The sequence below is a fragment of the Taurulus bubalis genome, assembly GCF_910589615.1.
Source record: "Taurulus bubalis genome assembly, chromosome: 7".
NCBI lineage: Eukaryota > Metazoa > Chordata > Actinopteri > Perciformes > Cottidae > Taurulus > Taurulus bubalis.
This window is the reverse complement of record NC_136595.1, coordinates 21,598,618-21,616,047: the sequence shown is the minus strand read 5'-3', so window position 1 is coordinate 21,616,047 and position 17,430 is coordinate 21,598,618. Positions and strand designations below refer to the sequence as shown.

The 17,430-nt window shown below is 41.9% G+C and overlaps 2 protein-coding genes across 2 annotated transcripts; one reads left to right on the top strand and one right to left on the bottom strand.

The window, feature by feature from the left end:
- Positions 1-1,161: 1,161 nt before the first annotated feature.
- foxe3 (forkhead box E3) lies at positions 1,162-2,439 on the bottom strand (the record flags this gene model as incomplete). The annotated part of the gene is made up of 1 exon (XM_079221164.1): positions 1,162-2,439. The coding sequence occupies one exon, from the start codon at positions 2,437-2,439 to the stop codon at positions 1,162-1,164; it is 1,278 nt and encodes a 425-aa protein (XP_079077290.1).
- A 1,766-nt stretch (positions 2,440-4,205) lies between these two features.
- On the top strand, positions 4,206-14,977 carry haus8 (HAUS augmin like complex subunit 8; the record flags this gene model as incomplete). Its single annotated transcript, XM_079220789.1, has 10 exons — positions 4,206-4,251; positions 4,387-4,524; positions 11,775-11,833; positions 12,050-12,176; positions 12,533-12,643; positions 12,725-12,828; positions 13,001-13,159; positions 13,499-13,640; positions 14,063-14,204; positions 14,816-14,977. The coding sequence occupies 10 exons, from the start codon at positions 4,206-4,208 to the stop codon at positions 14,940-14,942; spliced, it is 1,155 nt and encodes a 384-aa protein (XP_079076915.1). The 3' UTR covers positions 14,943-14,977.
- Between the last annotated feature and the right edge of the window lie 2,453 nt (positions 14,978-17,430).

Genomic DNA, 17,430 nt, shown 5'->3' with positions numbered 1-17,430 from the left:
TAATAGTGTTTCTTGATTTCCTGTGATTGATATTTCAATTACTTTCTACATCTGAATTCATGTGTTGTGATGATGACTAATCTGTTATTTATTTTTACATCATAATCGTGTCAAAATGTATTTGTCCCTATACAGTCTACACATGTTACTATATTTGTTATTAAAACACATTTTGTCTTGTCATTCAGTATAATGCCCCAGTCTTATAATTTGAAGCATGATTGATTATAAATTATTTAGTTTTAAAGATTGAGCAGATTTTATTATGTGTGTTTTATATATATATATATATATATATATATATATATATATATATATATATATATATATATATATATATATATATATATATACACACACACAGTATATATACTGTATATATACTGGATTTTTTTTTAATGCATTTGTGTCAGTGATTGATATTGTTGTAACCTGCTGGACTAAAGTGCTAAAACCAAATGAGATAACAATTTTAAAAGTTTACACAGACAAATATTTGAATTAGTGAGAATAAAGACCACGTTTATTTTACTGTAAAAAAAATGAATTTATTCAAGGCGACCTGTCGTCAGCAACGATAACACTCTTTTCTTTTAATAAAGTTTTTATACTTCAACAAACTATTTACATGGAAAACAGCTGACTTGAATTGAACGACATGCAACAAACGTATGTTAAAACTAACTGTGAAACGCAGGCAATATGAATATATATATATATATATATATATATATATATATATATATATATATATATATATATATATATATATATATATATATATATATATATATATATATATATATATATATGAACGAAACATGGCACAGTAAAATACATACAACTCATACAGTCATGGAATGTGTCAAACTATCGAAATGGCTTTTAAATAGGAATGTTTTATCATGAGGCTCGGTCATGTTGTGTCACAAGATATACGTGTCATGTCTTTTCTTATCCAGGCAAAACAAATACATTTCATTTAGAAACTTAAATCTGTCGTTTAATGAATAGTAGGCATTTTGAAATGCCGTTATGTAATGCTGATAGTACTGTGTTGCACCTCTCATGTGCTCAATGAGGGCCTATACTCCTGTAATATGACTATTCAGTTGCCAATAATTATTAAGAATGTATTTATTTGTTGGTGCTAATAATGTCTCACATATAGCGCTCTAATCCTGACGCAAAGTTGGCCTGTCTCATGTAGGTGTTGTTGTAGGAGTTCATGGGCCCGGAGAGGCCCAGCAGCTGCTCCGTGTGCTCGGCGCAGGATCCCGGGCGCAGGGCCGGCAGGGACAGCCGGTTCCCGGAGCAGTACACCTGAGAGCTCCCTGGAGAGAACCCGGACTGGGTCATGGCGGGCAGGTGCGGAGGAGAGCCCGAGGAGGAGTACGGGTACCCGGCGGCCAGGTTGGATGGGAGGTTCCCGCTGTTCCTGCTCAGCATGTTCGCCGACGGGTTGATCGTCTGGGTCTGGAAGCACGCAGACGAGTCGTTGCCGGTGACCGAGCAGCTGGAGGCCATGGCGCCCAGGTCACCTCCCCCGTGGAGGCCCAAACCCAGCCCCAGCGCCTGGGAGTTGAGGTCCCCGCCCGGGCCGCTCTGCTGACTGATGATGTTGTCGATGCTGAACATGCTGCGCGGCTGCCCTTGGCCGACCCCGGCGGACGTCTGGTAGTGATGCAGCATGGTGGGGTGCGGGGACGTGGCGGCCAGCTGAGAGCCGTACCCAGAGCCTATCCCGGCGTACAGGGTGTTCGGGTACGAGGGCCTGCCCATCGGGGTCGGGGTGAACGCGCTGGAGCTCTGCATGTAGCCCGGGTAGGTGCTCACATCTGTGCGCTTGAACCTCTTCCTCCTCCTCAGGAAGCTCCCGTTGTCGAACATGTCCTCGGCGGCGGGGTCTAAGGTCCAGTAGTTGCCTTTCCCCGGCCGACCGGGCTCCCGGGGGATCTTCACGAAGCAGTCGTTGAGGGTGAGGTTGTGCCGGATGGAGTTCTGCCACTTCTTGGAGTTCTCCCTGTAGAAAGGAAAGCGCTCCATGATGAACTTATAAATGCCCCCCAGGGTGAGCTTCCTCTCGGGGGAGTTGGCGATGGCCATGGCGATGAGCGCGATGTAGCTGTAGGGAGGCTTCCCCCGCTGCACGGGCCTCTTCCTCCGGCGGCTCCCGCTGGGCAGGTGCTCGTCGGTCTGTCCCAGAGCGGCTCCTCCGTCCTCCGCGGTGCTCGGACTGCTCGCCCGGGGCTCCGACTTGATCAGGACGTTGTTGTTGTCCTTGTTGGTCCGGGCCTGCAGCGTCAGCGGCGGCGGCGGAGGAGAGTCCAGGCTCCCGCTGGGAGACATGACGACAGCACTCGCCTCGGCGGGCGAGTGCTGCGTCTCGGCGGTCATGTTGCACATGCCAGAGAAGTATGAGTAATTTGCCAGATTCATAAAAGAAACAATGTGATGATCTTGGGTTTTTTTTGGTCGAAATATAATCAGCTGGCGGGGGGAGTGGGGGGAGGAGGAGGAGGAGGGGGGAAATAGCCGTCAAAGAAAGAAGGAAAGAAGTTATAGCTGGACTGGTCGTCCCCTGCTCTGGACAGAAATAGCCACCCCGTCCTGCTCTGTTTGGGTGCTGAGTGTCAGTCCAGGTGAGAGGGAGGCGTTGACAGTTTTATAAAGCGAGGCAGGAATGACGACACTGGCTCGCCTGTGACGAAGGGGGCAGGAGGACAAAACCCCAAACAACATTTTATTACACCCCCACCTGACAGTATTCTGACAGAATCACATGAAGTCACAGTTATGGAGTATTTCTCTAAGTTATGGTCATTTTGTCCTATATATTCTTTCTTCTTTCTTCTTCTTTCTACGCAGATGGCAGTTTCAAAAAGAGTTTATTACATTACATTTAGCTGACGCTTTTTTTCAAAGCGACTTACAATAAGTGCATTCAACCATGAGTACAAACTCAGAAGAACAAGAATCACGAAAGTACAATTTCTTCAATAAAGTTAAACCACAAAGTGCTATCAGTAAGTGCCATTTAAGTGCTACTAAAGTGCTACTACAGCGCTACCTTCCTTATTCAAGGTAGAGTCGAAAAAGATGTGTTTTTACTTTGTGACGGAAGACGTAGAGACGTTCTGCTGTCCTGATGTCAATGGGGAGCTCATTCCACCACTGAGGAGCCAGGACAGCAAATGACAGTTTATGATTTTGTTTAATTTGGAAGAAGCCTTTTGTCAGCTGTCCAGGGGATGACACATAGCCCAGGAAAGAGTGTTGGGGAGCCCATAGCCAGTGCATCAAACGGCAACAGAGCAATATCAGATCCTTTCCTTTAACGACGGAGGCCCTGACAGAGATTTACCGATGACCCCCTTCTATCTCTGCTCTCTCCCTGCTTTCACTGACAGCTCTGTGTATATCCAGGGCAGAAACAACACTCGCAGAGCTGCTCCGTGCTCCTCCAAGCCCAACAGCCAATCCACCAATTGAAAAATAATAACAAGCCACTGAAAACAAGCAATTGAGCTATCAAAGCTTTTGGGGAGGAAAAGTAAATATCCCCCTCATTTCATTCTCATTTTTGGAGAGCGATAATCAAACAGTCCCCCCTGGCCGGAGAGAAGAGGTGTTATCTTACGGATCTTTTAAGTAAAAACACAGTTCTGCACACAAGTGGTATGGAGACAACACCCTGCAAACACAATCATGTGGTGGTGCTTTTAGTTGAGGATTTAGGCAAATAGAGGATTGAAGTTAATTACAAAAGGTAAGATACACAGGGAGGTGGTCTGCTGTGGACTGTTGTGAGTGATACGATGTCAGTGATGAGCCCAGCAGGGCAGACTGATAGTGGCATCATGCTTCATGTACTTTTACTAACTTGAGGATGGGCAGATAGGTAATAAATTAAAGGTATACCTGAATGAAAGTGTAAGGAGTAATGATGTGAATTATAAGCGATGGTCTTCACAATCACCGGATGTCAATTTAATCAAATACCTTCAGGAGATTCTGGAACCAGATGGCGAGGCCGTGTTTTCCACCATCATCATCAACGAAAACCACAAATGAGGGAATATCTTTTTTGAAATAATGTATGTCGAACACACGCCAAAGTGCACAGAAGCACTATAGCAATATATTATGTCAGTCACCTTACTAACAAGCTTTAAGCTTCTTTAATTTGTCATCCATTTGCACCGATGCATTGGGAACGGATCGAGAGAACAAAAGACGAGACAAAGAGAGGTGACGTTCACGGTCAACTGTCCCTCCAACAGGCCTGATATGAACAAATATGGTGGCAATAATCCAACCAAAGTCATTAATCATAGCCGCCCACACCGCCAGCACAAAGTTGCTGGAAACCCCCCACCCCCACAGATGATAGGACCCCTCCCGACCCGGCCGCAGCTCAGACAACACTAAGCCCAGCTAGCTACTCACAGCCAGTGGCTAACAGCTTCAGACAGGCGTGGGAGCGGGCTGTATCCAAGCAGGATCTGCCCCCAGAGCTGCCAGGTCAGGCAGGACAAACAGGGGCTCAGGCCAGGAAACGGGCCCTTTGCCTCGGGGCCTGCGGCCTCTTGCTAATCCCCTCTCCTCCTAAACCCACCCCACTACCCCACCGGAGCCTCCCCATACCTCGCTGCACCTCTGCGCTCCCTGCACACCCTTGTCACAGACGCTGTGCATCCATGGGCCAACATGCACGTTTTAGTTTTGAACACCTTGCTTCAGCTACACTACATTACGATACATTACGATACAACATGTAATGATATCGTCGCCCTCACACAATAACACGATGATGCTGCTGACCTGCAACATTGGCAACTACATTAGGGTCTACGCATTAAACGGAAAGAGGACTAAAAATGACATTTTACTGCCATTTCACTGCTAAACTCTGAGCTCAGCTGGGTATCCTCGTATGAAACAGCTAAGAGAGAACCATATGCATATACTTTTTTCCTTTTTGTAATGGTGGATAAACGGCGTGAGAAGGTGGAGGTTACCTAAAGTTGAGTGACACAGGAGCTGAGGCCCTGCTGAATCATGTTCATATTGATGATACAAAATTGTAGCTTTGGATATTGTGGTTCCATCTCATTGTAATGCATAGCTTCACATAATTAGGTATAATTTGCCTTGGAGGCAGTGTTGGCTAATTATAGCCTGACTCACACTTCACTTGACCACAGAATGTACATTTTCATATTTAAGGCAATACAAAAACATTTTAATTTAAGTTTTATATCATGCTTCACTTTTTGGCACGTTTTTTTTTTTGGCATAAATCCTTCATATATTTCATGTCTAGTTTTTTTTTCAATCTCAAACTACAAACTTTGTTATTAGTAAGTTATAAACGTGTTTTAAAGAACCTGGGCAGATTTCCTCTTCCTACCTTGAATTAACACATCTTTTCCTTTTTATTTCTATAAGAGATTTAAACACAGCAAGACATCCCACAGTGGTTGGATGTGTGTGTCCTTGAAAGCATTCAAATAAAACCAAACAACTGTTGTGTTTGTGGCAGAAACTCATCACCAAATGTGAGTTTCCATAAATGCAGGGGTGTATAGTCACAATGTTCCGGCTCTGCAATGCGTCCCCGAAACATATTCCCCAGTTTTCAGCCCGTTACACCTAAAGTCTCTGATGGTAGTCGGTCTGCAGGTTCTCTTCCTCTCTGTTAAGGCTCTCCTCCACCAAATAAATTCTTAGTCGACTAACAGTTGATTTCATCAACAGATCTGTGCAACGGAGTTTCCCCACAAAGAATCACACAAAAATCCCTTTGGTTGACCAGAGATATCCTAATTAGTTTATTAGATATAAGTAATTCAGCATGAAAAAGTCGGTATCAAAAAATAGTCGACTAAAACGACCAATTAGTCGAGTAGCCGACTTACAGGGGTCGGCCGTACTTCTGTTGATGAAATCCTGAGAAATATAGAGGGACAGGCAGAGTTGCTGAGTAAACACTTGCTATCCATTCATTCGCAAAGTGGCTCCAGGGGATGGGTAGGGGGGGCATGAGAAAAAGAGGGGGAATAAAAGAGTGAGAGACAGAGAGAACGAGAGGGAGACAGAGTCACAGAGAGAGACAGAGAGAGACAGAGAGAGAGAGAGAGAGAGAGAGAGAGAGAGAGAGAGAGAGAGAGAGAGGGGGAACACACGAGAGAGCGCAACCTTTTTCTTGCTCAAGCTCATCAAGTACGGGCCAGGGCTCCTGAAAACGCAGGGATTACCAGGGTACTGGGTCTGTGCTGGGTCTGCTCACTCCTGCACTGCACGCTACACTGCCCTGCTTAAGAACCGCACATGGTTCACACACATACACACACACACACACACACACACACACGCACACGCACACACACACAACCAGCCATGCTTGCTGTATGGTGCTCATCTCTCATTCTCAAAAGTTCACATGGATGCTTCACACACATACTCATAGACACACTGTCTTCTCATGAACTAACGAGTCCTCTGTTGGTCTCTAAACAAATCATGGAGCCACATAAAGAGTCATTATTTGCCTCAGTTTAACGGTATGTTACATTCAGAGGAGCATGCAGGCTCCATTTGGGATACAAAATACAATTACTCCTGCAATTGCAAATTTCTCAATGATCATGACCCTTAACCTGCAATGATGTGATTGAAGATACACTGCATGTCCTTAATGTTTCTGCCTGAATAAACACATTGCCGCCCCCAAGACATGCATGTAGGAAATCCCCAAGCCTCCGGCACCGCAGCTCAGGGATGCTGCAGGGTTCATCCACAAGAGTGAACACCAAGCTGAGGTCACATCGTGGGAAGACAAGCACCGTAATTAAACAATTAGGAGGTGAGCGACACGTGCATGAGGTGGAAAACCAGGCCTTGGGTCATTTGATGGAGCTTGCGACGTTGCTTTGAGACCACGCTGCTCGCCATTGCAACTGCGGGTCGCGCTGGAAGAAAAAGGCCACTCTCTCAGCTTGAGTCCACCAAACATACCCGTTATCTGTGACGTCTGAACTAATACATGTATTCGCTTTCTAGCGAAGAAACAGATAAGAGGATTGACACCACTGACGTGTTTGTCCAGCCAACTTTGACTGAGAGCAGAGGGAAACAGCTGGCTCTGTCCAAAGTATTAAAATGTCCATACCAGCACCTGAAAATGTCCATTACAATCTTTATGCTATATGCCAATCTCCGTCTCTCGTCTCCTCCAGCTTCATATTGAATAAACAGACATGAAAGGTCTGCTCATCTAACTCAGACACAAAGAAAATATGCTTCTCAAAAACATCTGTTGATTTTCCGTGAGATTTTTGCATCAAGCTTCTGTTGCTATCAGTAGGACACACCGTGTGATACATCCGAAGTGTTTGGATTTGGATATTTCAACAGGACAAAACTGAGCAGCAGAGCCGCCCAGATACTCTCAAGGTAGGGAGTAAACCGTGTCCTAATGCTCCACTGCGTACCGTGGTTAGCCAACAGAGAGAAGCTTAACTGCTTAATACTGGGAGCCACTGGCTGGGTCCTTCTTTAGCTTCCAAGACAAGAGCAAACAGTCGACATTGTACACCCATCTGCTCAGGAAAGCTGCAACACTAAAGTTCTTAAATTCAACTCTTGAATGCTGAAGAAAATCAATAGGTTTATCCACAAGCAAAAGCACAAAAATAATATAATAATTAGAGCAGTGTGAGTTAGTTCAGATATCCAACTGAATGCGGCAAATACTGTAGATTGGCTTTAACTGTATGAGGCACTGTGTGTTTGAGGCATTCTTGGAAGGCTATGTGGACCAGACTGGCAGACTGGGCCGTGATGAGTAACAGCTTACCGCAAAGGGAAGAAGGGCTGGTGTGTGGGCTGCATGGGTGGGTTGTGTGTGTGTGTGTGTGTGTGTGTGTGTGTGTGTGTGTGTAGTGATGTGTCCATACATGTGTTCGGAGAGCGGACAACAACTTTCCTTTCACTTCATTCAGAATATAAAACCCAAGCGGTTTCATCTTGCGTCTCTATCGCCCTAAACATGTGTCCAAGTGGCGAAGCGGAGTATCAGTGAGGTCACAGTGACATAGACGAATCCTTCATTGGACGTCAGAGTTTCGGAGCAGGGAGAAAGGCAAGAGAGGTGGGCTCAGAGAAGAGACAAGGACTTTCATTCAGCGTCCTTGCAGTGCTGTCTTTCAGCGTGCACTTCTTACTCGTGCACTTCAGCTCCTCAGCCTGGGACTGGATCTAGTCCTTAACTCCAGAGAGAAGTAAAAGGAAACCACCATACCACTAAAACATTAATGTTATTTAATCACACGTTTTATTGATTGAATCCAAAAGAGTCCACACTGGATGTGTTTCCATCATCCCATCATCAACGCCACTGGTTTTCCACCTCAAAGGCAAGCTATTGGTGCTGGCATTGCCTGGTGGTGAGAGATGGACAGCCAGCATGCGGACACGCAGCCTCAAGGCTTTATTACACTGAGAGAAGAGAGAGAGGAGAGCAATGATAAGACCCGGCCTTTACACTGACTGATAGGACACACACACACACACACACACACACACACACACACACACACACACACACACACACACACACACACACACACACACACACACACACACACACATGCTTGGAACACACACACATACAAATACAGGCATGTATTTGTGAGGTATTTGTTTGAGTGCCAAGCCCAAATTGTTCAACCTTCATCATGAAAATTCATTAAAGCAGAAAGGTCAGAATTAAACTACATGGATGTCATCCAGCATGCAAATTACAATCTAATTCAACTACTGTTAAAAAAATATACACATCTAAAATACTATTATGCGATACAATATGATGCAGAGTGAAATTCCCATGCAAATATTAAACTCTGCAGAATTGCCTACAGTTTTTGGAGCCCTCTTACACGCCTACAGCGCTCTTCCCCCCCCCCGCCCCCCCCTCCCCTCCGGTGTGTGTGTGTGTGTGTGGGGGGGGGTCTGTGGATGTGACATAGGATAGAGGTCAGTGTTTACCACCCAGTCCCACGCCCGCTCTCCTCACATTGTCCTTCCTGTTGTCCGAGGCCAGCTCAGACAGGTGGGATCAGCACCCATTATGTTCTTTAAGACACGTGCACACAAACAACCAGGGAACGGCAGGTAAGAGAACTTGTTGAGCAGACGACACATCGCAGGGAGACGTAATCTTTAATGAAGTCTGCACGGACTGAAGGCATATTGCAACTTGAGAGGATTGTAGACCCTTACACCCATCTAGTGGCTACTAGAACAACTGTAGCTTTTGATATCCCCGCCGTCAATGTCAAAGCAGATGTTGCATTATTTCTGCAACATATCATTTTGACTGTTGCACCTATGTTATGATGACCATAAATGTAAGAGTTAAATTAAAATTCTGGATCCGGTCATCGTCTCAAAGTTAGAAAGAACATCTCACCATAAAACAAAATTGAGCTTTATCTGATCATTTTGGATGGTAACTTTATCTGAATAGAAACATCTGTCTCCATAAACTGGTAGTCAGAACTTCAAGACTTGTAATCATTGTATATTTTTGACTGACCATTAACAATTAATTAGTGAGGGGATCCGTGGGATCAAATTCTTCAGGTTTGAGGTATTATATGCAAATCATTTTAGCAACGTAGAGGGCTTCCAGATGTGAATTAGAAAATTAGAATGAATTTCATTCACTGTATTTCATTGAAATACATTTCATGAATTCATGAATTTCATTCATTTCATTCACTGTCAATCCACTGTCTACCATAAGAGATATTATGCAAATAATTATGAGTCACCAAATTATGAGTCATCAAATACCACTGTATAGGGTGTTCAAGAATGAAGCTGGTTGCTGCATGAGTATAACAGGGTTTTATTTGGGGTCACTCTCACACTTAAAGTGAATGCTTCGATAAAAGCATCAGAACCTGAACGTTTGTAACCATGACTTAAAAAATGCAGTACAAGTGTTCTGCTTGGCACTTTGTTTGCAACTCTGCAACACACTTCTTACATCAGCACTTCGCACTGCTTCTTACATTCATTTAAAAATGAAATCTCTTGCAATTTGGGAATACAATTCTATTCAGAATGCAAGACATACCTGGAATTTACAAACGAGGAGACAGTGAGAGGAAGGGGGAGAGAAGGAGAGAGAGTGAGAGACAAGGAGGAGGGAACAAGAGTATTAATAAACACAGTATAATACCGTTTCAATCATTTAAACACTAACTAATGTAGTCTATCCATTGACATGGTATGGTAATGATTATATGATAATTGAGAATAAACAAATGTGTTTGTTTCCCTATTGCACTTGTGTTCACATAGACAGCATGCTACATACATCAGTGTGCAGTTGGCTTGTGGAAATAGCTATGTGTTTGGTGTTTTTGTGAAAAGTTGTGCTACAAAAGTATAACTTTGGAAGAGTTTATTACATTTTGAATGAAGTGTTTGCTCTAGCAAGATATGTAAGATATTTTGTATTTTCTGTCCGTGTTTTTTGTTTGAGTCTTGACAAGGAGGGTGGTATCTCCAGAAGTCGTGTTTTAGCCGTTGTAACACCCTGTTATACAGTAGCACATGCACTGTATAGCAGTTGTAATCATACGCTTTTCAATGTGATTTTAATCCGCCACAAATACACAAAGAAGAAGAGCGGAACGAAACGTTTCACTTCCTGTTTCTACCGGTTACAATAAGCGGGCGTACCGGCGGTTTGCTTCAAAAACATTATGGCGTCGAGAAGAACATCAACACTGCTACCTAGTGTAAAAAGTACATCCACTGACACTAAAAGGTAATGTTAGTCCTCTTTGTGATTTGTTTTCCTTTTCTTTTCATCAAGAGACGTGTAATCCGCAGATTTGTGGCCATTTTAATTTTAGGAGCACGTAACGTTAGAGAAGAGCCAGTCAGGCTAAGCTATTTTAGGTAATACGCTCTAGCGTTATGTTGTTTTATTAAGCAGAAACTTCCCATTTTCACACTGCCGGACCAGACATATAGCGTTAGCTATTAAGTCTGCTGGAAAAGCACATGCATGTACAAACCTTTATGTTCTTGCATAATAATAATAAAGTCACTTGTCGGTAGATAATGTGAGCTCACTTGTTAGCAACGCTTTCGGTTTAGCTTAGCTCGTTTTCTAAATCAAAGTAATTCCTCTCATTCTTACAATTTGTTTAATTTGACTCTCTTCTTTTGGTTGATTTCAGCACAAAAAGTGGGAGCAATGCGAGTAAACTCAACACCACCGGAACTGGGAAGAAAAGTGTTAAATGTAAGTATTGGTACACGTTCACGTACGGTAATAAACGCTAATTGTTAGTTTATGTTGATTATAATATCCCATTGATGAGAAGGTGTCACGGCAGAAGTGTTCTAGTGCATTGAAACTTCTTGACCCGTTTCTGTAACAAAATCTTCTTCTCTGTCCACCCATATACTCAATATGTTCTAAAACCGATATTAGATACTGCTTTGTGCTGTCATCTCCAAAGCGTTATGATATTCAATATCACAAACCGTGTTGTTAATGTGCTTGTTTTAACTGGCTTCTTTTCTTCAGCATGTTGGTATTGTTGAACAACGTTTTTTTTTTCTTCGTTTTTTTTCTTTTGAGAAACTTGTTGCTGATATCATATCAATGATATAAGATATGTTAAGATAATTTTGACTAAGTTTCAGCAATTTCTTTTTTTCTCCTTGATGTCTTTAATCTTTAGCAACTACTATTGTCAAGTCTCGATACATGCAGTCTGCTGAGAAGGCATCTCTATCAAAGGTAATACCACTTTTTTTTTTCTCCCATATAACATATGTGTTTCACTTGTGGTAGTCCCACTCCATTAGGATATAGACATGCCAATACTCTGGTAGAGTGATAATTAATGATAAATTAAATTCTGCCTCCGTCGTGTCAATGCAGTTCAGGTGTCTGCCTGTTTTTTTTCTTCTATTATACATGTGTATCTCATTGCACCCCAACAACCATTTACAGAGTAATTCACTGACCAACGAGTCTATCGCTGTTCCGTTGAGACCTTCCTCACCAAAACCCGGGGGTGTCAAACCGAGGGTGGGTACTCCACCAAGACGCTCAATGGCCCCACGGGCCCCAGCAACATGTAAGTAATTCCTATGTTGATGACTGCATGTGTACCTCTCGCACAGTTGCTCATGAGCGATGAGTACGTTTCTCTTTTTTGATAATGTGAATTCAATCAAATGGTTAGGGTAGTGTGTTCTATGAGCAATGATGTTAACTTCCAATCCCTTAAACTGCTTTAAAGAGATTTTAGATTTTGATGTAAAGGCTGTGGTTTATACTTGAATGATTCTAGTTTGGTCAAATCTTAACACGAAACACGGCAGTGCAAAGGTCTTCTTCCTAACTTATTCTCCCTGAACTCTGAGTCTGTAACTTTGTCAAAATAATAACTGTGGATAACTTTTGCATATTTTCCTGTTATTTTCCTTTCAGCAATGACGTCACAAGAAACTGAGCCTTCATTGCTTGGGAAAAGTATTCTGCAGTCCACTTTCTCAGATGCACCCTGCTTTCGACCAAATTTTGATATTTCAGTCATTAACGGTAAAGTAATTTAAATGCTTACAATTATGCAACTTATTTACAAATGAAAGTGTCAAATAACAGGTTTGTTTTCTCTTTAAGAAAAAACAATTAATGAAAATGCAGTCGAGCATGAGAGAAATCCAGAGAGTAATAAGAGGATCATTGAGATGCAAACATTCCTACTGGCCTACCTCACAGCTAAGGTGAGGGTGTCTTAACATATAAGTGTATCTGAAATACTGAAAACTGTTTTTAATGCATCTGCAGTGTACAATCAAATGTCATCTTCATAGTTTTTAGGGGCTTGTCCACTGTGTCCTGTGGGGAATAAACAGAGTCCCATGTTGTGATTGATCTGGCTCTATCACTTTGTAGATGGAGAGCAATACTGCAAAGGCTGAGGCCGAGGCAGAGGCCAGGCTCATGGAGGAGATGGAGGAAGAAGAGGCGCTGCATGATGAGGTCCAGGAGAAGAAACGTCGGTACCTCCTCACGGAGAAGGACAGGCTAGCGAATGAGCTGCTGGATTTACAGGTGAGGAAATCGCTTCCTTTGTAATTACCTCTTTTTATATGTGGTCTGTCTTTTTAAAAAATAATTACCAACATCTTAATGCATGGTGGAGTATCATAACACAAAAACTGTGACATTTATCACTGGAGACGCGTTGCTACTCTTGCATACTCGTATCCCATTTAGGCTTAATGGGTCACATCTGTGCTGATTGACAATGAGGTCAAAACCGCTGGTGAATAAATGGCCTAAATGTTGTTGTTTTTTTTAATTGTATGTTATAATGTAAAGAAACAATGTGTGCACTGTGTTTGTAAGATAGTATGAGTGCATCTTACTAATATTGTAATTTTCCATCAGATCGCTGCACTGACTCCTGTGGCGGAAACTGCCAAGCAATTCACAAATGACTACAAGTCTTTCGCCAAAGCTGTTGACACCACGCTACACGAGCTGCCTGTCAAGAATTTCTACATTGACGGGGACAGAAAGGAATTCTTAGGTTGTTGTTGTTACTTTGTTTAAAAGTCGATAAAACAAGTTAAAATGTGCGCAAAAACTTCTTTAAAAAAATTTGTACACCTTTTACAAAAAAAAAAAAAAAAAATAATATATATATTTATTTAGCAAAATTGATCAATTGGATTTATATGCCACATGAATGATTAAATGAATGTCAGTAAATGTAAAACAGCCAGTATTATTCTGATTTAGGCAGATATTAGTGTGCTGAAGGAACTTGTTGTTCAAAGTAAGAGGTTAGTTTTCAGGGTCCTCATAAAATAAATAAACAATATGGATCATTTACTTTCTGTGTTTGAGGCATTTCTGTGTGTGCTCCTGTATCCCCGAAGGCATGTGAGTTGTATGTGTTTTGCAGGAACTTGTGATCGATGTTATTATAATCATATCTACTCATTTCAGATAAAGCTGAGGCTTGCCTGAAGGAGAGCGAGACGTTGCTGATTGAGTGCACAGATGGAGATCATAAAAGCAACAGCACTTCTCTAGAGTGCCTTCGGGACATGAAAACGACATCAAAGGCCATCAGTCAGCAGCTGACAGGGTGGGCATATACAGGGAACCTGCTGGTGCTGTGAATACATGATCTATTTGTCAACTTTTTCTTCAGTTATCTCCATCAGGAGAATCGTGTGTGTCTGTGAGTGTGCACTTTTGTGTTGTATTCATGTAATCACACATCATTGCAGTGGTGGTCATGGACACTGCAGACACACCTGTTCCTTCCCAGAAGATTTCCCTTGATGCACTAAGACTGCTTTGTCATAGCTTTTCATGACTAAGTCTCTTTTAAAGAAATATTAATTTTGTATTTATATCGCTGAAACAAGTAGGGCTTCCATTTTGGTCTTCGTCGAATAAGATTACTTTTGTCGATTAGTCATTTTGTTGTGCTTTTTCAGATTGTATGATTTAGTTCCAAGAAACATATGAGCACATCTCTGGTAAACACAAAGGAAAGTGTTTCTTGTGATTCTTTGTGAAGAGACTCAGTTTTATAGATCTGTCGATTTTTAAATCTTTGCATATCAGAGTGTTAGTTGACTGAGAATTTATATGTAGTCGAAGACGGCTCTAGAAACCCAACTATGCGTGCAAAATGACATTGACCAGCTTGCACTTGTACTCAAACATTGTTGTTTTTCATCTCCCTAGTACATTTTCAGAGCTGCTGGAGTTGTCGTCATTGGTCTGCCGCCATACAATCCACGTCCAGCAGGCCAGAGAGGAAGAACAGCTTGGCACTGCAAGAACCAACCAGCTCTTCTGCCCCAAACAGTGAAGGATACCGCGCATCATGAGATACACAGTACACGCACTTTGGATACCCCGCAGCCAATAATTTCCCCCAGTTTACATATATTTGTACCATTTGTGTCTTGTTTTTATGTTTGCTGTCCTGATTTCTTTCTGCTTGGCAGCTGTATTATGATATATTGTAAATGCTAAATTACTTTTTAATACTTTTATTGATGGGGAAAAATTGGTAATAAACGAGACAAGAATCAATAAAATATTAATTGAAGAGTCAACATGGGTTTTTAAGAGAAGCAACAACATGCAAGAAAATGGTATTCCAGTTTACGTAAATAAAAAACAAATCTGAATGAAGTCTTGCTTCTTGGGAATTAAATAGGCTCTCTGAGAAGACGTTGACGAGTTTAAATCCATGTTGGATTCATGTTTACTATACAACGGACATTATCACAAATTCATTTAAAGATTTCATGTCAGCGATCAGTGTGGAGTTCAGTAGATTCTAGTCCAAGGAGCTTTATCTTTAGTGGATATGGTTTGATTTGTGATTGGACATTTTAAACAATAAGGTCAGCTGGTTAACTGTAAAATCCTGGATCAGTGATTGAAAAACATGAACCCACCCTGACGTCAAAATGCTCTTCAGTAGAGCGCCTAATTAGAGGTAACAAAGCCTGTGATTGGCCAATAAAGCTATAGTATGACTGCATAGGTCTAATTGTTTGCAGCTGAAGAGCATGCGTTCTCAGCCACAACAGTATGCCATGGGATGCAATATTCCTGCCGGTTATTATTGAACAGGCAGCACCTCATTAGATAAACCCACATTCTTTAGTTTTGTCTTTAAGAGTTACAAAATTATTGCATTGAAAATGCCTTTGTACTTTCCATACAGTACGTAGCCTATTCTCTGTATTATGAGGTGATTTGCATTATGAACATGATCGTATACCGTATGTGCCCCCACGGAAACCTCAGGTCTCTCATGCCCTCAATACAAGATGTTTCTTGTCTTTATTTGACAGGGTGGGATCACGCTGCCTTTGTCTATTACCTGGGAATCACTTCCATGGTCATTTCGTACACATACGACAGGATATGCAAGACTCGCAGCCTTTGACTTCCTGTAATAGATTGTTGTCAGTGTTGCATGTAGGTTGTAGACACCTTGTATCAGACTGAAACCAACAGACAGGACTACAAGCTTGAGGAGGGACAAGTGAAACTAATGAAGCAAAAATGAATGTCCTATACCAATCACAAGCAAGACTGGTATTTTGACATATAAAATGCTAACATAGTGTAGGTTATTAAAAAAAACTTGAAATTATTTCAAAGAGGTAGATCAAATATGTAAGTGTTATTCAATTGTCTTCATATTCAAAGATGTGTTTTATTAATTTTGATTGAGTTAATGTGACAACAGAAGGTTTTGTTATTATGCTCAATTGTTTTTTCTCCCTGTAGCTGAGGTGAGAGAGGAGGGAGCTGTAATGAGAGGGCAGTGAGGAGGGAGAAGGAAGGAGGGAGCTGAAATAAAGGACCTGTGAGGAAGGCGAACAAAAGAGGCGGCTGTAAGGAGGGAGAAGGGAAAAGGGAGCCTTAAGGACGGAGCTGGAAGGAGGGAGCTGTAAAGGGAGTGCTGTAAGGAGGGAGGTGAAAGGAGGGAAGAGGGAGCTATAAGGAGGGACGAGGGAGGTGAGAGGAGGAAGGAAGTAGTTTTAAAGAGAGAGTTGAAAGGTAAAATGGGAGAGGATGTCGCTGTAAGAAGGGAATATTTTTCAGTGCCAATTCAAGAATTTCTAAATCTAACTTGTCAGCCTTTGTTTTGTCACATTACTTCACACTAAAAAGTAAAATGATTACACTGTAAGTGGATTTTCCTTTAACATCAAGGACCCAGCTCTGTATAAATTATCTGCATTATCTAATTTATGAATCTCTTCATGCGCTTTAATTGTTTGAATGTAACCACATGTTTTTACGCAGTATATAACACTGGGATGCCCATAGTACTCAATTGTAGAGCTTGAACAGTGACATTCAATTTTGGCATTAAAAGTAAAGTTTGGCATTGAAAATATGTCCTCAACAGTGAAACAAAACCTCTGCACTGAAACATTTCTATTGGTAAATGTTGTATTGGCATTTCAAAGACAACTGAATAATATAACATGTCACACTTTTTCCAAGCCAATTCAACTTTTTTCAATTAAAATGTTTCACCACCAATGATTCCCATTTCACAAAATACTCCAATCCATACTCCAAGGTTCATTAAAACCGTTTGAGGCAATCATTTCCATGATGCCATTTTCTTCTGACAATTTCTGTCCAAACAAATGTCCGTTTCAATTCTGATTTTCCATGTCACTTGTTTTGTCACATTATTTGACCAGTCTAATAAAAAAAAGAAAACACTTATGTTTTTCTTCACAGCTCCCTATTTAAAGCTTCGTCCTCCCGACTCTCCCCTCCTTCCTCACATATCCCTCTTCGGAAATCCATCTTTA